Source organism: Pleurodeles waltl, chromosome 4_2, assembly GCF_031143425.1.
Source record: "Pleurodeles waltl isolate 20211129_DDA chromosome 4_2, aPleWal1.hap1.20221129, whole genome shotgun sequence".
Classification (NCBI taxonomy): Eukaryota; Metazoa; Chordata; class Amphibia; order Caudata; family Salamandridae; genus Pleurodeles; species Pleurodeles waltl.
The window spans coordinates 899566223-899590658 of record NC_090443.1 but is presented as its reverse complement, the minus strand read 5'-3'; the positions used below and the strand labels follow the sequence as shown (position 1 = coordinate 899590658).

At 41.7% G+C, this 24436-nt stretch overlaps 1 protein-coding gene across 2 annotated transcripts in view; it reads right to left on the bottom strand.

Annotated features, from left to right (window-relative positions):
* FAF1 (Fas associated factor 1) overlaps positions 1–24436 on the bottom strand; it is a 1413415-nt gene that overhangs the window by 718295 nt on the left and 670684 nt on the right. The window contains exons 9-10 of one of the 2 annotated variants that reach the window (XM_069232690.1): positions 19148–19243; positions 2647–2782 (exon numbers count right to left, since the gene is read on the bottom strand). In XM_069232690.1, the coding sequence (XP_069088791.1) occupies positions 2647–2782; positions 19148–19243 (232 nt within the window). The remainder of the gene's footprint in view (positions 1–2646; positions 2783–19147; positions 19244–24436) is intronic. The other variant, XM_069232691.1, reaches the window with a different exon arrangement.

Here is a 24436-nt window from a genome sequence, read left to right as displayed (position 1 = left end):
TGCACAGAGGGAATGTCCTGCATGAGAAGGCAAGGGCTTACCTCCACCAAAGTCAGACAGCTGGCAGGGAGGACCAAGAGGACTACTCCGGACCGCCACCCATGATGCAGGATCCACGCAGCTCAGGATGAGAGGAGATCCATACAGCTGGTTGTCATCGGATGCAGGGGAGTGACTCCTTCACTCTAAGAGAGATTCCTTCTTTCTTCTAGTGCAGACTGAAGACACGCCACCCTCAATGGATGCACAGCCAGTGGAAATGCTGCAATTGCTGGCAGGGGCCCTGGAAACAATGTTGCAGAAGAGTTCTCTTCTTGGAGGCAGCTTGTCAGGTCCTAGAGGTTCGAGTCACATTGTCGGAGGCCCAAGGTCAATGTGAAGGTTGCAGAGGAGTCCTTCTGAAGTCTTGCAAGCTGAATCTGATGACCCATTCAAGAGAGAGACACTAAATAGCCCTGAAAGGGGGATTGGTCACATAGCCAGGTAAGCACCTATCAGGAGGGGGCTCTGACGTCACCTGCCTGGCCTGGCCACTTAGATGCTCCCAGAGTTCCCTGCCAACCTTGGAAACAAGATGGCAGAACCCAGGGTCCCTCAGAAGGAGCTCTAAGCACCACCCCTGGGTTGGTGATGAACAGGGGAGTGGTCACTCCCCTTTCCACTATCTAGTTTCGCACCAGAGCAGGGACTGGGGCTCCCTGAACCGGTGTGGATTGGTTTATGCACGGAGGGCACCAATGTGCCCTTCAAACATACCAGTGGCTTGGGGAGGCTATTACACCTATTTCCAAAGGGAAAGGGTGTTACCTCCTTCTCCCAAAGGAAATCCTTTGTTCTGCCTTCCTGGGCTTGATCAGTTCAAGCAGCAGAAGGGCAGAAATCTATCGGGGGCAGCAGCTTGGGCTGCCTGGAAACTTCGGTAAGACTGGTGGTATCAATGCTAAGGAGCTCCCAGAGTGCATAGAATCATACTTCCAATATTTGCAACAGTATTGGGGTATGATCTCGACATGTTTGATACCAAACATGCCTAGGTTCAGAGTTACCATTATGTAGCTGGACATAGGTAGTAACCTATATGCAGTATACTCATGAAATGGCATCCTCGCACTCACGAAGTTCAGGAAAATGGAGCTGGAGTTTGTGAGGGCACCTCTGCTAGTGTAGGAGTGCCCTCACACACAGGTATTTGTGCCCTGCCCTCTGGGCTAGGAGGGATTGCCATAGGAGTGACATACAGTGACCTGGTAGTGAAAGGGTGCATGCACCCTTTCACGCAGGCTGCAATGGCAGGCCTGCATAACACTTTGCATGGGCTCCCTATGGGCTGCATAATATATGCTGCAGCCCATAGAGATTCCCTGGTACCCCAATGCCCTGGGTACCCATGTACCATATACTAGGGACTTGCATGGGGGTACCAGTATGCCACATGTGGGGTGAAAAAGGTTCCAGCAACCATGTTTAAAAGGAGAGAGCATAATCGCTGGGGTCCTGGTTAGCAGGATCCCAGTGAACAAGGTCAAACACACTGACAAACAGGCAAAAAGTGGGGGTAACCAAGCTAGAAAGAGGCTACTTTCCTACAGTCTATGTATCAAACTAACTTCATGAAAGTATTTAAAAGAGTTGTTTGTTTTATTCCGTATATGCAAAGTTGCAAAAAAAGAACAAAAATAACCATAGTGATAATTACAGTCTGCACGTTGCATTACTTAGGGAATACAGTTTGCGATGCCAGGCAAAACCAGTAGCCTGAGTGTAAAACACGGAGACGGAAGCCCTGTGTTTAATTTGTTACCATGCCTAAATGGTTTCAACATACTTAAAAGACTCACATGCAAAGCCAATACCCTACTTTAAAGGCCAACTCATGTATACAGTGGCACTCATATACACAGATTACATAAATTGCATACACAAATGTTGTTTACCACATTAAAGCCTGCCCTGTGAGATTTTCCAGTGCTGGGAAAAAATAGCAAAAAAGGATTGCGTTATGTATCGTATGCATACAGAAGATAAAGAACAGTGACAAATAGTGTGATGACTGACTATACTATTCAAATGTAAATTACACCATCATGCATACCAATGAAACAATTTCTAGGAAGGTGAAATGGTACACCAAAGAGCCAATAACATGAGGTAAAAGCGTAATACTCCTCTGGGTGGAGCCTAAGCCCACTGTATGTACACTGTGAATCTTTTATAACACTACGTCTGCAGACAGCTGCATAGTCAAGCCACACCTACAAAATAAGACCCACAAGTATGTAATCGGAGCAGGTGGCTACTAGCGGGACCCAGTGGCACTCATTTTTGGTGGCCACTCCCATTTTTCCACATCGGACATTTACAGAGGGAAAGAGAAGGAAAAACAAACTAAAGCGAAAGGAAAAGGAAGATGGAAAACCATCACAAATGGAACCAATAAGACTAGCATGAAGGACTACAAAGTGTTTGGTTGAGGATTAAAGAGGCATTAAGTGGATTCAAGAATACAAGCCTTGGTATTCGGCACGCCAATATATAATAGCATCAGCTGCACGCATCTGAGCAGAGCTTTGGGCACCAGCACCCGTTTTACAAATTAAGCACTGGGACACACATAAAACGCTGCCAGCCCTGTAGCAGGATACATACTCATCGGAGATTTTCTTAATGCGGAGGAAGATGTTGATGTAGTGCCAAAAAGCTCTCCATCGTCCACACCAAACTCGCTAGCATCTTCGAAGTCATCTCCATCACTGTCACTAACCATGTGGACATCTGCGCACTGCTACAAATAAACAAACAGGTTTGTATTAGTAACAGAGACTTCCTGATTTGCAACAAGGTCAGAAAGGCAGATATGTTTGTTTGTTAGTGTTTCTAATAATGAAGATAAGGCTAAAAGCAAACTCAAGGAAGTATTCACAAAATAAAATAAAACTTCATTTTAATGGGAATTCTTACATTTTTATTCAGCCAAATACAGTCTCCAATAGTTACATATAGATAAATATGGTAGTTTATTAAAGAGCATTATCTCAAACACGTTAACAAGTGATAAAAACCCCAAAATGGCATACAAGTTAATTTTTCTTTATCCAGCAAGACTTAGATGCCTTCACCCTAAACCGGACACCTGTGTTGCATATGGAATTGGATCAGAAACCTGGCAATGCAATGCTCTACTTAAAACAAAATGGATACACCTAGTATATCCATTGTAGTGGTGTAACACAAAATGATGGGGCACCCAGCAGAATGTGATGAAAGGCCCCAGAGTCTTGCAAATCTCGCAGATATTTATTGACCTTGGGCAAAATACAGGGAGTGCAGAATTATTAGGCAAGTTGTATTTTTGAGGATTAATTTTATTATTGAACAACAACCATGTTCTCAATGAACCCAAAAAACTCATTAATATCAAAGCTGAATATTTTTGGAAGTAGTTTTTAGTTTGTTTTTAGTTTTAGCTATGTTAGGGGGATATCTGTGTGTGCAGGTGACTATTACTGTGCATAATTATTAGGCAACTTAACAAAAAAAAATATATACCCATTTCAATTATTTATTATTACCAGTGAAACCAATATAACATCTCAACATTCACAAATATACATTTCTGACATTCAAAAACAAAACAAAAACAAATCAGTGACCAATATAGCCACCTTTCTTTGCAAGGACACTCAAAAGCCTGCCATCCATGGATTCTGTCAGTGTTTTGATCTGTTCACCATCAACATTGCGTGCAGCAGCAACCACAGCCTCCCAGACACTGTTCAGAGAGGTGTACTGTTTTCCCTCCTTGTAAATCTCACATTTGATGATGGACCACAGGTTCTCAATGGGGTTCAGATCAGGTGAACAAGGAGGCCATGTCATTAGATGTCCTTCTTTTATACCCTTTTTTGCCAGCCACGCTGTGGAGTACTTGGACGCGTGTGATGGAGCATTGTCCTGCATGAAAATCATGTTTTTCTTGAAGGATGCAGACTTCTTCCTGTACCACTGCTTGAAGAAGGTGTCTTCCAGGAACTGGCAGTAGGACTGGGAGTTGAGCTTGACTCCATCCTCAACCCGAAAAGGCCCCACAAGCTCATCTTTGATGATACCAGCCCAAACCAGTACTCCACCTCCATCTTGCTGGCGTCTGAGTCGGACTGGAGCTCTCTGCCCTTTACCAATCCAGCCACGGGCCCATCCATCTGGCCCATCAAGACTCACTCTCATTTCATCAGTCCATAAAACCTTAGAAAAATCAGTCTTGAGATATTTCTTGGCCCAGTCTTGACGTTTCAGCTTGTGTGTCTTGTTCAGTGGTGGTCGTCTTTCAGCCTTTCTTACCTTGGCCATGTCTCTGAGTATTGCACACCTTGTGCTTTTGGGCACTCCAGTGATGTTGCAGCTCTGAAATATGGCCAAACTGGTGGCAAGTGGCATCGTGGCAGCTGCACGCTTGACTTTTCTCAGTTCATGGGCAGTTATTTTGCGCCTTGGTTTTTCCACACGCTTCTTGCGACCCTGTTGACTATTTTGAATGAAACGCTTGATTGTTCGATGATCACGCTTCAGAAGCTTTGCAATTTTAAGAGTGCTGCATCCCTCTGCAAGATATCTCACTATTTTTGACTTTTCTGAGCCTGTCAAGTCCTTCTTTTGACCCATTTTGCCAAAGGAAAGGAAGTTGCCTAATAATTATGCACACCTGATATAGGGTGTTGATGTCATTAGACCACACCCCTTCTCATTACAGAGATGCACATCACCTAATATGCTTAATTGGTAGTAGGCTTTCGAGCCTATACAGCTTGGAGTAAGACAACATGCATAAAGAGGATGATGTGGTCAAAATACTCATTTGCCTAATAATTCTGCACTCCCTGTATGTGTGTTGCGCCATAAAGATCACATTTTATTAATATATTAGTGGCATAGAAGTTAGCATATGGTGACTAATTAACCTATATTTAAAGGCTAACAGGGAAAATAACATGATTTGCAAACTGTGAATGTTTCGGTGTTGATGGACTATGTGGCCACCATTCGTGTTAAACTCTATGTTTTAACATGAGATATTTTGCTTTCATATTAAATGAAGTACACAAATGAGTTAATGTAAAGTGTGTTTTAGTAAGATGAATGTTAGAATGAAAATATTAAATTAATATGGATCAAACACACTTATATTGAATTAAATTAATTGGATTAATGCGAGCTACATGTGTGCAGAAAAATAAATGCATGTTTAAAATTGCTCTAATAAGTCATAGATAAGGTTTGGAATTAAATAATTTGCTTTGCATATTTGAATTGAAATTGTAACGTGTGAAATAGGTATTATCAATTCTTTAAGTGTATTAATGTGTATTAAGGTTTTCTTAGCTTGACTAGGCCTGAAAGATTTATTTAGCAGCAGTAATGGAAAATCTCTTGTTTATTCTGTTCCATCTGACCAGAATTATTTTTCCTAAGTTGGTAATGTGATGTTGAATGTCCTATTGTATTGGAGGCAAAGAACATGTCTGCCGCTAACAAAGTTGCATTATTGGTTCTAGCTGTCGAACACGAAACTTTTGACTACCATGAAAATGTATTCGTTTATTTAGTGCATCATGAGAGAAAAACCTGATGTTGCAAATTATTAGCTTTTGTAATATTTGTTGGAACTATGTGAAATCATTAAAATGACAATGCAGTTTTGCTGAGAAAATCACAAAGGGTCGCACATTTGATGGTGCCATCAACAGCCATTTGATACTGATTTTGACGCCGGAAGTGAACCCAACCTAAAGGGCCAATGAATGGATCATGCATACTTCTAATTAGTGAGGAATTTGGAAACTCAGTTAGTTTGTGTTGGTGTGATTTCAAGTCGGTTCTGATGTGCTGAAGATGTCCAGCTGCTCTCTGCTTCTTCTGAATTCCTTTAACCCTTAGCTGTAAAAATAAAGTCTTAATTTTAACTGCCCTATTCTGTTATGCAGTTCAATACTAATATGCCCAACTAATTCAGAACTGCTGATCTGTCCTATGTGCAGCCTGGGTTCTGCACTGTCCTGATGCTGCTGTCAACTGGTGCCAGAAGAAAGTGACAGCTCTGCCTGATTAAGTATTACTGTTTGTTGTTCCATAAGGAGATGTATAACTAAATGTGGTTTCTTGTTTCCTTTTCAGTTAGATCATTACACCAGCGTGTTTTATAGTGAGCTGCTCTAGTTAGATGATTTGTTCAAATTATTTTTGTGTCTCCTTTATTTTCGCTTTTGCCTGCATGTGTTAGCCCGTTCCCACACATGTAAGTCTCAATTCGTGCTAGTGACAGGAATGGCCCAACCCTGAAATCTGAAACTGAAGGTTCAAAATTGTATTTTGATGATTTACTGATGTCACCATCATCTGCTTTGAAATGTAATAATAATGTGCATATTGTGCTGTTGCTAATCCATATTATTCTTTTGGACTGTCTAACAGTGTTGATGTTTAGTAGGTTAAGTCTTTTCAGACGTTTCGGTCAGCCTATGGTTTTCATGCATGTTTAAAAATTAGTTTTGTGCACTATATATGGGACATTGACTTTGTTATTGTAATAAAGGTTTGAAACTTAATTCAGTTTGGAGCTTGATTTAGAGTTAAATTGTTCATGGTGTCTACAATGGTTTATGTCGTTGACTTGTGATTGAATGATTCTGACTACTACACTCTTCGTCAAGTCCAAAGATCTAGCCAACCTCAAAAGGGAAGAATAGTGATGGTGTCCCACCAGCGTGTTTGTGCTTTCTGAACCAAAGCGGGGAGAAAAATCTTCCTGGCACAATGCGTCATCACGACCCTGCAACAATAAGATTATTTTTGTGAAAATTCCTAGCAAAGCAGCGGTGACCTGCCCCTAAATACTCTCTAAATATATGTCCATAACTACAAATATGTACCTAACCTACAATATGCATGCTTTACTGTTCAAAGAGAGCATTACTCTGGATAGGTATGACGTGCCATGAACAATGATTACTGTGTTGTCAAAGAAATCACAGTGGACTAAGTTCCTCTTTGATGAAACACTGGTATATCTAAGGGCCAGAAACAGCCTGTCATTAAGGGCAGAGGGGCCCGGCACCCTTTTTCTCTTTTGCAAGCATGATGTGTGTCTGTCAGGTTTCACAAAGGTCAGCCTGACAGGCCTGTTAGAGGCAGGCAGCCAGGCACTTTAAATGCACTAATGTGTAGGCACCTGCCAGCCTGAGCTAAGGTAGGGTTGAAGATTTCACAGCCCTTTGGGTGTGACTTCCTCAGCATGGCAAAGCCCTCTGAGGTCTGCCCTCTCATCGTCCCTGATAGAATTAGACATGAGAACTTCAGGTTTAAGTATCAAAACTTTGGCACCAAACGTCCAAGGTCTTAAGAGCCACCCATACATCTTAACCTTCTGAAAGTTCAACCTTTTGCAGCTTCCCTAGGTCCTTCTAGGTAGTTTTGATGCCTGTTCTTCTTTGTTACTTAACGTTATGATGATTTATATACCTTTAATGTTCTATGTAATGTTCTCCGGTGTACCATAAATAAATAATAAACACATCTTTATAACCTAATGGTCAAACGTGTGAATGCGGGCAGAGCGAACTGTCAAACCTTCGGGGTCTATAAGTTGGGGAACATCGAGTTGGATAAAAGTAACATTTTATTATTGCAAACACTTAAACACCAAAGAGTTTAGGGTCTACATTAAAAAAGTATGTTGTGATACCTATTCTCGTGAAGTGTACCAACACAGCAGGTTGACCTCTCAGGGCTAGGCTGCCTGATGAAGATGGGTGGAACACGCACAAACACAGAAACGTCAGGGAATACAAGTGCTTTCTGAAGAGTAAATTGTTTGGAATGGAGGATAAATAAAGAATAGAGTTGCTCAACTTGGGGTACAACTTTGTTGAAAACCTAATATCTCCAAAAGAGCCACTGTGGCATAAAAGAACAACTCGACTGGTAGTGCCAGGGTTTCAACCATAAGAATGGTGTCCCAACCTCTGAAGTCTTGTGAGCAAGGCAAAGCAACTTAAGTGAAACAAATCAGACCATGATGCATGCAGTATCTCAAGGCAGCGGACTGGAGATCCACACAATGATGCTGTGCCAAAAGTCAGGTGTTGCATTCAGCAGCAATAGCAAGCTTGTTAGACAAAACGCAATGAAACCCAAATAAACGGCTTCGCCTAAACCACATCCTCAACAAATATCTTCCATATCCTGGGCCTACTAATACTTCTGTCCCTTCCTGACCTACCAGTCATACAATCTATCTTTGTAATATAATGGTCGTCCTTCACATTTTGAGCATCCTTGGTTTTGTTTTCTGGACCTTGCATGACGGGCTATTGTTAAGACCTGGTTCCCCAAAGACATTAATTGCTGAGCCCACTAAGCTCTCTGATCAAGAGAAAACTAAGAGTCCCTAGCAATCAACACTCCGTTTGTAACAGGAAGTGGGTCAGTGTGTGTGCCTGTAGTCCACAAAAAAGCCCTTGACTCTCTGGTTAAACGTCGGTGAGCCAGCACAGGGCTTATGTGCAGGCATAACACAACACAGTAACCCAATCAACAACTCAGTACATAAGTTCAGCTAGTCACTGTGTCTACAATAACTCATAGTGTAGGTTTTAAGGTACATTTAAAGCATAGACTATTCAGACGGAAAATACACAAATAAACAGAATACTCAATTTAAGGTAAAAAATACAATGAAGCACTGATTCGGATTTAAGGTTACTCTCAAGTGAGATCAGTGGACAAAATCTGAGGAGATGTTAAATAACACTGCAAGGACTACTAGCTTAACATTATATAATGATTGCAAAGACTGCTAACAACAAAGCTTGGATTGTACCCGAAACATTGACCATGTGCAAGCACTATGGATCTAGTGTAAGAAAGTCTGAAAACAGATAATGTTCACAAAGCATTACAGATATGGACACAGTTTTCTTAAATGAAAGACCATAAACATTCCAGTCAAAAAGGGATACTTTGTATCTCTATGGTTATAATAAAGGGCATTTGATGAAAACGTATAAGGAATACTAGAAAAAAACTGCACTCATTAGCTGGGAGTAGTTTTCAGCTAGAAACAAAATCACAAGTCGAAAAAAGGGAGAATAATTTTTTGCGCTGCATCGCTGCTGGAAACACATGCTTAAGAAAAGGGTGCACATGATTAAACTGATATACATCCAAAAGAAAACAGGTGTGTCAGTGTTTTGAGAATACCACATCATCTGTGAATGAGCTGTGTCTGAAATAGAGATTTACTGACTGCTGAAAGCATCATAAACAGAGCTGGCACACCATAAATGTGGCAGTTCATCTACTTTTAACATTACTTTAGGAGAGTGACCCAGTTATTTACTTTTATACAGTCATCTTTTTCCATTAAAGGATTCACTAATGAGGACTCATTTGCCTCCCTCTAAGCTTGAAAGCTCTGAAAACAGGCTGCACATCTCATATGATTCTAGCTCATCAGATCAAATTCTCATCTCAACTGGGAGGCAAAAAAGGTCTATAATAGATTAGAAGGGAAAAGGTGTAGCTGGCTGGTACATTAGCTTCTATATTTTTGTGTACTGTTTTGACGTTAAAATTCGAACAATTGCTTAGGGATGGTCTCCCGCTTTCATTAGTGATTCAGTGAGGGTCCACAGAAGTCAAAAAGGTTAAACCGCTGATTTAGTGGTCAAACATATTGGTGAAATTAAACTACCATGTTCAAGTTTTACTCAGACCAAAGTGGTACTGTAAGAAGTTTCTATAGCTATCAAGAGCAGTCCAGGAATCCCCCAATTAGTTTCTCCCCAAATTTACTTCTGACCACGCCACTGAACGCAGAACTTAATATCAATAAAAGAACAAGCAAACAGTGGAATTAAGAAATTAACAGCATTTTATGAAGATGATCACGTCAAGAGCATGAAGTAGTTTTAAGATGTTTTGATGCAATTCTGTTTTGTAAAACAGGATTAAATCATTTTCTATCACCCAGTTTTCTAATTCCTTAAGAAGGAACCAGGCATAAAAATATACTTCAATATCAATCATAGCTATTAGGGGACAATTTGAATGGTCATTTGTGGGGTCTTTCTCGTAAAGTGGGAGTAGGGTAGACCCCATCTGTGAATTGGGCATTAAACTATACTGGGGAGAGTTCCCATTAATGGAATGAAGTCGGCTAACCCAAAAATGTGCGTCCTCTTTAAACAGGGCAGCCGGAAATTCATTAGGGCAGGACTCCCACTCTTTTCTAATATTCTTGATGGTCTCTCCTTTATCTGCTTTACAGATCCTACAAGGTGCAGATTTGGGACATTCAGGATTTATTTACAAATTGCTGGAATACTGTGATGTAACTGGTCAATAAAAATAACTAGAATACCAGATGGTATGTTATTGTCATGTGCCCTATGTTTTCCTTTATCTAGGCTATATTACCTTAGTGTCAATATTGTAGTGCATCGTTCTTAAGGCATAACATGTGGCTTCTGTGGAATAAAGCGAGATGACATCTTCCCAGTCAAGATCCCAGCAGAGTATCCAAATCAAGGCATTCCAGCAGGTCCAACTGGTCACCTTCTCTATGGTCACTATGATGGGGACATTGCTGGCAGGTACTCCTTTCGAGGGTAAATTTACTTGAGAGTATTCTATTAACCAGAACTTTCACCATTGGACAAGTATATAGTAAGCGCGGTCTGGTCCTGAAGAAGGGGACAAAGCTTATCAGTTCCAATAATGCCATCGAAAAGGGCCATTCAATCCAGTCAAATGCTTTTTCTGCTTCTAATGTCAGCAGTACCGCCAGATCCGCTATTTCCTTTCTTCGGGCCAGGTAGTCAAACAGTCGTTTTAGGTTGTGTCTGGTCTATCTATATGGCATAAAGCCAGACTAGGAAGCTGCCACTAGTGATTGGATAACCTATATGAGTCAATTAGCCACTACCTTTGCCAACTTTTTATTTTTAATATTGAGAAACGAGATCGGCCTTTGTGAAGCAGGTCGATCTGGTGGCTTTCTTGACTTACTGTTGAAAGTTATAATTGCCAGATGAGGATCTTTTGGCAAGCTCTCCCTTCACTTTAGGTCTCTGGAGCATGGCATGAATTTGCTTTACGACCTTGCTCTTCACACATTTAAAAAATTCCAGTGGAAAGCCGTTAGGGCCTGGAGCCTTTCTGCTCTTGATTTGTGATATGGCTTGTGCTATTTCCCCCTCTTGTAAGTCTCTCTCACCTAACTTCCCAGTCAAGAGACAGGTAGATGCCCAATGAAGGATTACAGCCGAACCCCCTACCCAAGTTCATCTTTATGTTATCCTTCAGGAAACCCGAGAAGGCCTGTGCAATTTCATTGTAAGCTGTCACCAAAAAGCCGCTCTTGAGGCCATATGTACAAACACATTTTCCCATAGACACAGAATGGGTAAAACCCTTTGCTACATCTGGCCCTTGATGTATAGTTACTGTACCATCTCTGTGCCTCCACTGTCATGCAATCCAGGCCAATAGTTTTCCAGCTGTGTTTCCTACTTCGTACAGTCTTTACCGTTTGGTCTTATATAATGCCCATGCCTCCTGCATCATCAGGTTCCTATAGTCCGCCATGGCTGTCTCCATCTGTGCTGCCAAATCTACTTCGGGGGACTCCACCATATGCATTTCCCATGCAAGAGACGGAGAAGAAGTTTTGCAAGGCGGAAGAGGACCAGCAAGGTACAGGGGACTCAACCCAAGGAGGGGGATCCGGGGTGACCCTCAGCAGTTGGGAAAGTCACAAGAAGAGGATGTAGCCCCCACAGGCAACCTACTGGCAGCAAGCACAGCAATCAGAGTAAGGCCCACTCAGCACACCTGAAAAGGAGTCCCACGTCGCTGGAGCAGTTGGCAGGAGACTGTGCTTTGCAGGCAGAAGTGCTGGGGGCCGAGGCTACATGAGCTTGGAGATCCCTTGGAGGAGGAGCAAACAAGCCTTGGTAGCTGCACGAGTTGCAGTGAACAGAGGTACTATCCAGCAAGGGCTTACCGTCTACCAAGTTGGAAAGCCGGCAGAGGGGACCAGTCCAGTCCACTACCTGTGATGCAGGATCCACGCAGTTCCAGAGGACAGCAGATTCACGGTGGTCGTTGCAGTTGGTGCCTGCAGGTGCAGGGGAGTGACTCCTTCACTCCAAGGAGGATTCCTTCTTACTTCTTGTACAGGCTGAAGAATTGCCACCCTCAGAGGATGCACAGCCATGGAAATGTTGCAGTTGCTGGAAGGAGCCGCAGAAACAATGTTGCAGAGTGGAGTCGTCGCTGATGTTGCAGATTGTCAGTTCCTGGAGGGTCCAGTTGCAGTCCCACTGGCCAGAAGATGAGGTAAATGATACAGAGGTGTCCTGCTGGAATCTTGCACGTCGAATCTGAGGAACCACCCAAGAGGGAGACCCTAAATAGCCCAGGAAGGGGGGTTGGTCACCTACCAGGGTGACCACCAATCCGGAGGGGGCTGAGATGTCACCTGCCTGACCTGGCCACTCAGATGCTCCCAAGGACCTCTGCCCACCTTGGATTCAAGATGGTAAAATCAAGCGGCCACCTGAAGGAGCTCTGGGCACCACCCCTAGGGTGGTGATGGACAGAGGAGTGGTCACTCCCGTTTCCTTTGTCCAGTTTCATGCCAAAGCAGGGAATAGAGGTCCCTGGACTGGTGCAAACCAGTGTATGCAAGGAGGGCACCACATGTGCCCTTTAAATCATACCGGTGGCTTGGGGAGGCTACCCCTCCCATGCCATGTAACACCCATTTCCAAGGGAGAGGGTGTTACTTCCCTCTCCCACAGGAAATCCTTTGTTCTGCCTTCCTCTGCCTCAGCTGGTCAAGCAGCAGGAGGTCAGAAACCTGTCTGAGGGGTGGCAGCAGCACGAACCGCCTGGAAAACCCCAGAAGACTGATAGGAGCAATGCTGAGGGTCCTCTAAGGAGCCCTCAGAGTGCATGGAATCATACAACCTTTACTGGCAACAGTATTGGGATATGATTCTGACATATTTGATACCAAACATGCCCAGGTTCGGAGTTACCATTAAGTAGCTGGACACAAGTTGTAGCACAATACATGGGTGGCACAATACATGCTGCAGCTAGGATTTCTTTTTTTTAAATTGTGCAGGAGTCAGCATTGAAGTCTAGAAGGTCTGATTAGAGTTCCTACATGTTTTTCATCCTAATGGATAATCTCTATAAAAGTAAATGTATGCAACTCAGAAAGCCAGTGTTATATTTTCACTGCTCTGTAAGCTTGCTAGTGTTTTAACATATGCATTCTCTGTTTAGAACTTTTTACAAAGCTTGCTTTATTTGAATGAGTTTTCTTTCCCTGGGCACAGTTTGAGGAGAAGCAATATCTGATTTTATGAAGAACTGTTCCACTGACTACTTAAATTCTGATCAGCCTTTTTTTGTACCAATTAGTTTTACTCTTCTTAAGTAATCAAAGAGACTACTTTATTAGACAACCTAATTTACTTAAATCAGAGATCCTTGTTCAGGGATATGCAGCCTGTTCTTCCAATACCGGTTCCCACTGGAATGTTAGTAATTATAGTTCTTCTTTTGGAGGTCCGCTAATTCTTCATTTGGAGGTCCATCCGCTCATTACTTATCTTATGAGGGGAAACTGATATTTGATACATCAAATTATGTTGATTTAATCCTTATAAATCCACAGCAATTCATATGTTTAATTTCATACAAACTCTTTTATATCTGGTAGACACTTCTAGCTGCAGATACCTTACCTTTGAATTCTCCTCAGTGGTGAGACTGGAATCCGAAGATTTCAAGAGCAGTACTCCTAGGTGACGGTAGGTGGCGTCGATCAGCTCCACGTCTGTTGGCGGCATAGACAGTGCAGGAAATGGCGTTGCAGGACCTACATGGGCACCACTCAGGTGCGCCTAAGTTTTTTTTTATTTCCGCACCAGCCAGTGCTGATCTGAGTGAAAAGCTACTCCTCAATCATTTTTTTGACTGAACTTTTTTGAATTTTTGTTGAACATTTTTGAGGGTTACCTCCTGGTTTGTCAAGGATGTTGTCACCCCAGACAGGTTTTAAGTCTTGTGGATCCTAAGTAGCATATACTAGGGACTTACAAGGGGGCACTTGTGGGGTGTGCAAAGTCCTAGGGAACCGAATTTAGAAGGAGGGAACACAATAGTCAAAGCATACTGACAGTAGGCAAAAAGTGGGGATAACAATGAAAAAAGAGTGAACTTTCCTACATGGCCTCTCTCAGGTCATCTGGGCCTGCTCACTCATCTCTGGCAGCTCTCTCACCACTATCGCCTATCGGGCCAGCCGTCAGATGGCTACTCACTGCCAGCCTGTGTCGCTCCATTCTTCTGGGCCCACCTTCAGTGGTTGGACTCCCCACACGGGGTGCTATGTAGTGGGTCTACACTTCGTCCCTTGGGGGTCGGACTAGCCACTGCATTGTTTCCCTTTGACCAGAGCCTCTAAGAGTCATAGGATTTCAGCTGGCCACCCCAGGGCACTCCTCTTACCAGCCTGTGTCCCAGCCCTGAGTAGCCCTCTGTAGATTCTCACGGCCCAAGGTCTTCCTCTAGCCACCTCACAGCTCCAGTGAACAGCCTCAATCCCTTGGAGTTCTAAATGTCACCGGCACAGTCAACCTCTTCCGCCACCAGCTGTCCCGTGGATCCACTGCCGTCTTGGCCAAAATCCCTCAAATACCAACTGTTGATTGTTAGTGGATCTCAGACAATGCCTGCAAAATAACAATGTTATCCCAAACAAGTATGATGTTATCAGGCATTAGGTTAATCAAAGTCTAGAAGAAAAAAGAGGAGTCAATTTGTGACTGTTCCTTACAAATTATTAACTCTGTACTGCTTCGGCTTACTTTATTCTTTTCACTACTCAAGTGCCACAGTAAGAGTCAGTCTTTTTTGAGGCAGAAAAGATGGTGCAACACTGATGATTAACTGTGTGTGACGATCATTTTCTAATCTCTGAAGTATATGATAATCGAAATATTAAAAAATGTTTCTACTGAAAAAATGTATAATACAACAGTGCATGCCTCCATGGAAATGAGGGGATTAATGATATTGGCCTATCTATTTAGCGAGGAAACTCCATGGCCATGACCAAAGGCTAACAGCACTGTCCCCAACCAATTTTTCCTTTGAAGCATGCTATTACTGTTCTCTCCAGTCGGTACTCATTAACCACCATCACATTTAAATTTAAATTCAATCCGTGGTGCTAATTTACAAACCCTCTGGCTCTGCAGGTCCATTTCTTAAATCCCTGGGCAATGCTATGCTCATTTTATATTTTTGCAGGGTCTCAATCTACACATGGATAAATGAATGAGTGAGGTGGAGGCACTGCCGGATAACATCACATCTCTGAAACTTATCCAACATGTGTTCAGCCCCCACACATCAAGCAGGTCATGTGCTTGAACAAGTGTTCTCCAAAATCACTTTGTGAATAGGAGACCCCATTCCTCAAGTTTGGATGATCAGTACCTGATTAACTTCGCTTGGCCGGCCCTAAAAAAAGCACAACCTCTGATGGTCAGGGCACCGTGAGCTACAAGTGCCTTTCATCAAGTCCAGCCAGTAGAGTTAATGCGCTCCTTGGAAGAAAGTGCCCCTTCTCTCTCGGTCTCAGTTGAGGATAACGTTAGCTTCCTTGAAAAATTGATTCATGATACTACTGATAAACTAGCACTAATTGTCCAACTTAGAACGAAGAACAAAGCTAGCCTCTCTAGCTTCCAACATCTCTCTCTGGAGAGCTCTTGAACAGCCATTTTAAACCTTAAATATAGGTCTCCATCAGTCCCTTGCGCTCCCAATTTGTTAGCATTTGGGGCACTCACCATCACCAACCTGGAAGAACCTTGTCACAGACCAGGCCCCATAACAGCAGCCACGATTAGAGCCATCCTGCTCACCCAAGCTTGTACCTTAAGTCCCTTCACTCCTTCCAGGTGCTCATAGATTTATTTCCCAGGTGCACCTTCTTGCATGTCATGTCTTACCATACGCACCGGCATTGCCACTGCTAGGTCTCCCACGCTTCCCTTGCTCATGCGCGGTCACAGAACTGTGTAGCAGGTAGGAACGTTTGCTGGTCACAATCTTACGTCCAACAATGACCTCACCCTTAGAGCACTAATGAACCTCATTGGTCCCCCCCCCAGGTCACCCCCACGTAAACTCACTTGACTTCTCACTCATCCAGTGCAATTCTAGTCTCTCTCTCCTCCCCCTCTATCACTTCACTACCAGGACCGCCAGCTGAATGCCCCCCTCCTCCATGTCCCCTAATGGGAAAGTACTAGCTATTAGACACTTCACCGCTCTGTTTCGTCTGCCAAAACACACCTAGCGCTGCCAAGATGTCACCGTTACACATAGCCTAGCCTATCACTGTCCTGATTCGCATAACCCCTCTTCCCCCCAGTTCAGAGATTCCAACCTATTGGGTGAATAATTCCATCACTGCTTGTTTCTTTTGTAATAACCTACTGTGTATGAACCGAGGCATAATTCACCTCCTTTCAAAAATGCACAGTCAGACCAATGATAACTTAATTTGCATTGTGTTGAATTGCCATTTATCACTTCTGCGACTCCCACCCCAGGGGATCTTATTGCTCCACTCATGTGTTCTGATGAACTCAAATGAATACAGTTAAAAAAATAAAAAAGATAATACACAAATTGAAAAGGGACGTAGAGTATTAGTGCCTTCTGCCGAGTTCGCTCCTTAGGAGAGCAGAATATTTAGGATGATGTGCTACTCACATTAACATTATACTATAAAGTAGACAATATGAGATACCAATTACCTTTTTCAACAACAAGATCAAACGATAAGGACACTAACTCTGAGGGCAGCCCCAACAGAATAATGCTAAGTACACTGCAATAATCAACATGTAAAAGGGGGTATTTGGGGTAATAGAAATTCAAATATTCAGAAGTATTATGAAGTATTATGAAGCAGCTTGATAGCAAATGGATATATGTGCCCTGGAAGAGCCAGCATATGGAGTAGGCCAACACATTATAGGAAGAAACCAATAAACTCCTTCCTGCTACTTCTATGGCATGTCTTAAATTGGGAAATTGGAAGGGATAAAATATAAACCCCAAAAACATCTTTTAGGGTAGGCACATGGTTAAAAGTAGTAACAAGGTTAGCAGGATTTAAAAAATGGGATGACATGCATACCTCATGCCTGGAAGATGTATGGGATGTAAACAGCATAGTGCCCTTTGAGCATCTCCAGAATGAATACAAGATGGCTACACCACAAGTCTTCAAATACTTACAACTGCACCACACATTACAATTTAGATTAACACCAGAAGATACAACCAAAGAGAACTCCAATTAGAGAGGAGGTTAATGGATGGGAGAACGCTGACAAACGCTATTTGTTTCATGTTTTGTACTCTAAACATGACCACACAAAAATACCTCCAAGGGCAGAAGGATAAATGACACAGAGATCGGAACTCTCTACCCCGACTGGCAAGACACACTAAGGTTCCGAGAGACGTGGCAATAAAAGCCAGTGTTAGGCTTGTACTACTTAAAATACTACATAGAATATATTATTATGGTATATAACTGTTATATAAATTAGGCAGGACTGAAAATGATGGGTGTGTTTAACACTGTGGATAAAAGGGCACTGTTCTGCATATTTAATGGCAATGCCCCATAATCCACAGATAGGGTGAGGAAATCACAAAAAAGTTAGCAGATTCTTTTGAAACTTTTGGAACCATCATCGACATGGATGTCTCCTTTGTACAATGGGTGGATAAAAAGATACACATACAACAAGTTAAAAATGATTATTATTCAATTTTCAGTTGCAAAAAGAGACATTGCTAAAAAATGAGTGAGTGAGACAGTGCCCAGACTACAGAACTGGGGAGAAGGGTATGGATACATGTATGATCATGTAAAAAAAAAAAAAAAAAGATACATAAAGAGCAAGAATATCCCCAAAAACTGAAAGATTGGGACGGGGATTAGAAGGGTTGTAAAACAAAATATTAGCACTTTTCTACTGACAAGATTAATGCTTGGGGTGCCACATTTCAGGGAGTGAGCTTTGAAGAAATAGTGTAAAAGAATATTCTTGCGAAGTAACAGCCCAAGTAATGTACGGTATGTGAGGCATGTTGTGTTATCAGTGAGTAGCTCATAAAACACACTGACGACCGCGGTACAAGTAAACAAAAAAAACAGATTTTTTAATGTGATGTTGGAAATTAAAACAAACAAAAAAACATCGTTTTAAAAACAACGATTACCTACGTAAATGTAATGTTAACCATCCCACTTCGGGGATATCATTCATATTTATGGTAGCCTTTTTAAACTGCCTATGACACAGAGGTGCAGGTTGTTCTGTAAAGTGTATACATTATCTGGTGGCTGTGCAGTCGTGTGAGCTAGCAGCGGTTGTAAAACTTGTATTTTCTTAGTAGATAATCTGGAGCTCGGCTTGTGTCTCTGTTTAAAGATTCATGGCTGATAAAATAATGACAATCTGTACTCAGCACAAGTACTGCTCATACAATTGACATTGGAGGGTAACTGTCAGATGGCGGTGAGAGAGGGATATTTAGTAAAATACATTTGAGACTGCCTGAAAGAAAAAAGTCTCACTTGTAGGATATGTATAGCCTTACGAGCATTATGCTTGGCCCCTTACTGCCAATCAAGTCAGGGTTACTACGATTCAACTGTACGATGGCATCATCGTACAGTTTTAATCATAGCAGTTTGTTTCTTCAACAAAAATCAGAAAGGTGCAATATATTAACAATTATAAAACAAACTGCCCAGCAAATTATTCTCAGCAAAATAAAACGCATGCGCGTTACAGAAATAACACATGGTTCCTAACCACTTGGCCCTGGGAGTTGACAGAAGATTACAACAAGGGATTCTTTTGGTTTACAAAGATCATACCTGCTTAAACATATGCCACACGGCGCTTCCCGGAAAACTAGTAAAAACAACCTTTGCTTGCCCTGAAGGTAACTAGCACATGTTCGCCTTTCTTACCTCTTCAAGCTGTTCTCTGGCCTGTGCTGGTGAAGTTCGTCTTCCTACCGTTAGCCGATGGCATGGATAAGTAAGTCCTGAAGCAGCTAGCGTCATCTGTAAATATAATATGTAATCCGTATTAATTTCATTAACAGCTATTGATGGCAAAAGTCAATGTATAGCCTGGGAAAGACTACTGTTTAGTCTTAGTATAGTTTTTTTTAACACTTTCTATTCAACCTGTTGTGTATTTGTGAGTCAAATATAAGAAGGAACAAATACATTTTGTTAAATGACACAAAATAATACGTTATGGAGAAGCAGAATCACAAAACCAGTGGGATCATAGGAAGACTCTGGGAAGGAAGAAGGGTAAGAACAGTGGTAAAGAGCAGGAAGATAAGAGAAATCTGTAAATGGCTCTGGTCATTTACTGTGGTTTGCATGTCATCCAAATTAATACTTGGAAGCCAAAGTTGTTCATCTTCCAAATACTATAGGCCTGCACAATGTGCCTTGAATTTAAAGTGAAGGTACTGGAGGATGTTTCACAGCACAAATGATCTATTTCTCCGCAAAGCAACATATTTCGTCAATATACAAGTATTTAAGTAGAAAGTTTTTCATTTTTTACTCACACAACCTTTGTTTCAAAGAATGTGTGACCAGATATGCAAAGCAATTTTTCAGTCACACAAAGCCAAATTCAGAGTTTGCTACAGAAAAACTGCTTTTAGCAATGAACTAAACCAATTTTAGCAGTTAGTAAACTTATGCAAACTGCTAATATAGGCTGAGAAATGGATAATGAATCACTGATTTATGACTGGAAAAACTGAACACTGATCTTACTAACTTTCGGTGCAAAGGTGGGACCGCTTGTTTCGCCCTCAGCAAATGTTTTCAATCCACCTATTGTGGAGGTATTGCCGTGGGGGATGTCGAATCCTATTATTGCACATTCCATCTTTTGATTATGAATGGTTGGTGGTACGACATCCAGGGTGACCCGGCATTTGCACTCGAGAAGTGTGTAATGGAAAACACCCCTCTTCTTTCCTATCTATATGGTGGAGGTAATTGTAATGTTCTTTCGCACGTGAGAAGGGTAGTCTTGAACCAATGGCACTGCTCTCTCCAACAAATGGGGTGGTGGGGAAAGTAGACAGAGCTGATGCCACTTTGGCAGGGCCGTCTGCTATTGCAGTTTGCGGCATTGGAGGGCTTTTGCAAATGGGACCTAAATGGGATATCGACCCTAGGGGATATTATGAGTAGGACTATACTCAAATCTTTTCAGATCCTACAGATAGGATACCAACTTGACCGCAGCCAGTTTCATTGCCATCTTCAACTTTGCCATGCACTTATTCTCTACATCACTGCCCCTGTCCGTTCTTTCCACATTTTGAACACTAGTGGGCAAACTTCTGATGGGTGATTTGGTGAACTATAATGTCATGAAGACTTATCAGAAACTGCTCTCCAATCACTCTGACACATTCAGTGCCCTCAGAGGGGCATTGGAGATAGAGTTAGGGGCTCTGAAAAACAAGGACTGGACTAAGGTGTTGGCGGCATCTTGTGCGGATGCCATCGCAACCAGACTTCGACTGATCCATTCTGAATATCTCCACAAGGTTTATTTCACACACTATTAGCTCTGACGGATGGGGGTGACTGCCTCTCTGTCCTACCTTCGGTGTAACTAGGACAATGGTACTTTCCTTCATACAGTTTGGGTCTGTTCAGCAATGACTTGCTAATGGTGTGGAGAGACCACATCCATGGGTGGGGTTCTGCACTGGTCTGATCCCATGGATCTAAAACGTATTCTTCCTCATATCACTGACACTTTAGGCGGCAACAGATCTGAACTTTTGCTATTGTTTTTGGGTCTAACGCAACTCTGAACACTGCCCGGGAATGAAAGACCACAACTCCTCCGTCCATGGCTGTATGTAAGTGGACCACTGGATGGGCTTAGAGGTGGCGTTATATAAAGCAAGAGACTGCCCTCAGAAACACCCCAAGAAATGGGAGGCATGGGCGGATTATCAGGGCATAGTATTCAAACTTGCTCTTCTGTTTGGTGAACCAATTGATCTATGACTAGGTTCAGACATTCACGGGATGAAAGAGGGTTGAGTGGATGTGAGATGAATTCTTTACTACTTGACCTTACTTTGTGTTTCACTGACAGGAACTGGGTGGGATGGGACTATGCGAGTAGAAATCTGTTTTTCGTTATGCCATTTTCTTTTCCTGTTGGTATATTATTGTTTGTTTGTTGGCCTCTCAGGGCTTGTATCTGGCATAAAATCAAAATCAATGCCACTGTTTTTAAACATTTACTGGTCACGGTTTGCAACCAGTACTTTTTGACCAGTATTTTGTGACCATATATTCATACATCTGACCCTAAATTGCTTTAGTATTTCTAATCTTTTTTGAGAACCTCCTAAAGGTGCATATAACTTCATTTTAAATCTCTGGAGCTAACGAGAAGAGAATGAACAGATACACTCTCTGTAGAAGCGAGAGTCTCCTTCTATACAAAGAGACAATCTACCTTCTTTTGCATTACCATACAGGCAACATGCAAATATGAAGTCAGATAGAACGCAAGCTTCAAGACATCAAGGGCTAGAGATTGCAGTGTACTCCATTTCCTCATTGCACTCTGTACTGTTTTCTTCCTAGCATTTTCTTATTTTCAGTGATAAACAGGATTTAGGAAAGTTCTACAAAACAGGATATATTGCTGATTGTTTCCACTAAACCATACAAATAAGCTAGCATGACACTTCCAGTAGTCATCTGCAATTTGTAAACATGTAAAACTAGCTGATTAGGATTCTTGTCTGTATGTTTTATTTGTTAATTATGGACCCCAAGAACTCAGTGTCAATGACACTGGACATTATAAGGGAGTTTGGTTCTTCAAGCTATTGAGTCAACTGTGAAAATCTAAGGGCCTGACACTAAATTAACCAGCTCTGATTTATCATGAACAAGTCAGATGGAGTGTCTGAGAAAAAACTGTATGTTATTTAAGGATTCAGCTCCGCTAATTAGATTTCCTGCTTTCCTAAAATTTGTATCCTCTTTTAAGGTAAATTAAATCAGATATGGGTAGGTGGATAATGTTAAATCTATGAGCTAGAGGTAAGATTTATATCATCAAACTGAATTTGTTTCTCAAGTTAGTATAAATATTTAGCAACATTCATGCTGCAATTCCTAATGAAAATTTGAGCAGATTAGTCAGTAATTTTATATCAGAAAAAGGAAACTGCAGATCTTTTTACAAAGACTGCACGTAAAGGTTATACTGGGAGAGTTTGAATTACCAATATTTCCAGAGGAAAATCCTGATGCAAACTAAGATATTACTAAGTGCAACCAGACAGGAAATCCCTAGATGGGTAACACAAAAGCGACAGATTGTAGATATCACAGTTAAGAATAGAACATGAAATAAACATAAACTGTATAAGAAAGCACTAGGCATTACTTAAGAGTGATTTGATATTAAAATGATTATATGTACTATATTCAGTGCACAAGGCATAGTTGTATAGCAGGAAGTGAGTAAAGATGGAATGTTTGACTAAGCCATCCTAGTTGTGGATCAGCTGTAAAGAAAGATGCAAATGTTTAATTAAATGAAATAAGAGAAGCTACAATCTGGCAAACATTAGGAGAAATTGTAACACTTTATATGAACTGGGGAAAAGCAAACAATGAGGTACTAATAATAGAAAATATTTTTTTTTCCAAAGAAAAAGCACATTTTGAGAACGGTTATTTACAAAGCAATCGAACAAGGTAATCCATAGTGTTAGGTGAGTATAGAATTGACGGGATACGAGAGCTGGAGATAACAATTCAATTTCTCCTCTGGCAAAACACTGTAACAGATATTCCAAAATATAATCTGAATGTGCAGCATTTGTTAATTTAACAAACTATCTTGTCTCAGATCTTATATGAGTCCACCTGGAATGCAAAAGTAAAAACTGAAAGCAGATGTTGAGGGTAGAAATTTAAATAATTTTACTTCATTTGTAGGTTCATGTACTGAATGCTCATCCAAGGCTTTCAATCCGATTAGCAGCAATACATTTCCGGTTGGATGATATATTAACAATGTATTTCTTGACTTAGATATTCTAACCTTGATATCAAAACCGTTCTGCTTATATTATTAGTTGCCTCTCAAATTTCATTAATTTTCCCAAGAGTGGTATCAGCAACCTGGTTTTGATACAGGATGGCTTTGCGATGGGCTCTCTATATTCAAATTTAGAATTTAAGAAGAAACTGACAATATAAGCAAAATGGTTGATGATATGGAGATTGGGACAACCAAATCAAGAAGGAAATTGTTAATGCATCCTAAAACCAGAAATTAATTATCACTAACTGCATATAAAACCTTAAGAAAGGTTTTCCTTGAAATACGTGCTGGCTGTGGTTTTCGAACGAACATTAAAGAACAAGTTACTTACCTATGTTAATACCTAATCTGATTGAGACTATAACTAGCTGCAGATTCCTTACCTTTGAATTCTCCTCAAGTATTAGACTGGATCCAGAAGGTTTTTCTTAAGCAGTACCCCTGCGCACCGGTAGGTGGAATTGATCGGCTCTGCGTCTGTTGTCAGCATCGTTTGCGCCTGAAATGATGTTGCGGTACCTACATAGGTTCCACCCAGGTGCGCTACCGTGAGCTTCTTTTCACGACTTTCCACACCAGAAGCATGGGCCATGAAAAGCACTGACCACTGGTATGTCAAATTAGGGCCCTAAACGGGTGATCCCTGTCGTAGAAATCCATTTGCACAGCGGGGAGGATGGGTGGGTTGATAAGGAATCTGCAGCTAGATACAGTCTTTACCAGATAAAGCGTTAGGGAAAGTAAGTAACTTGTTCCTCTGATAGAGACTTTTAGCTTTCTTGACCTTTGAATAGATATGCAAGCAATACCATTCCCAGAAGTGAGCCTGTGAACTAATTTCAAACAAGAAAGTCTAAAGTGCCCATCCCTACGGATTTGACTGTCCAAGCAGTAATGTTTAGTAAACGTGTGCATAGAGGCCCACGTTGCTGCCTGGCAGATGTCGAGGACTGGAACTCTGCATGCTAACGCAGTGGTCTCAGCTTTAGCTCTGGTGGAATGAGCTCGAAAACCTTCAGGAAGTTACTTTTTTGTCAGTGCATAGCAGATCTTGATGCAGAGTACTACCCAACAAGAGATGGTTCGCTTCCTGCATTCCCCACAAAGAGTTGGTCGTCCACCCG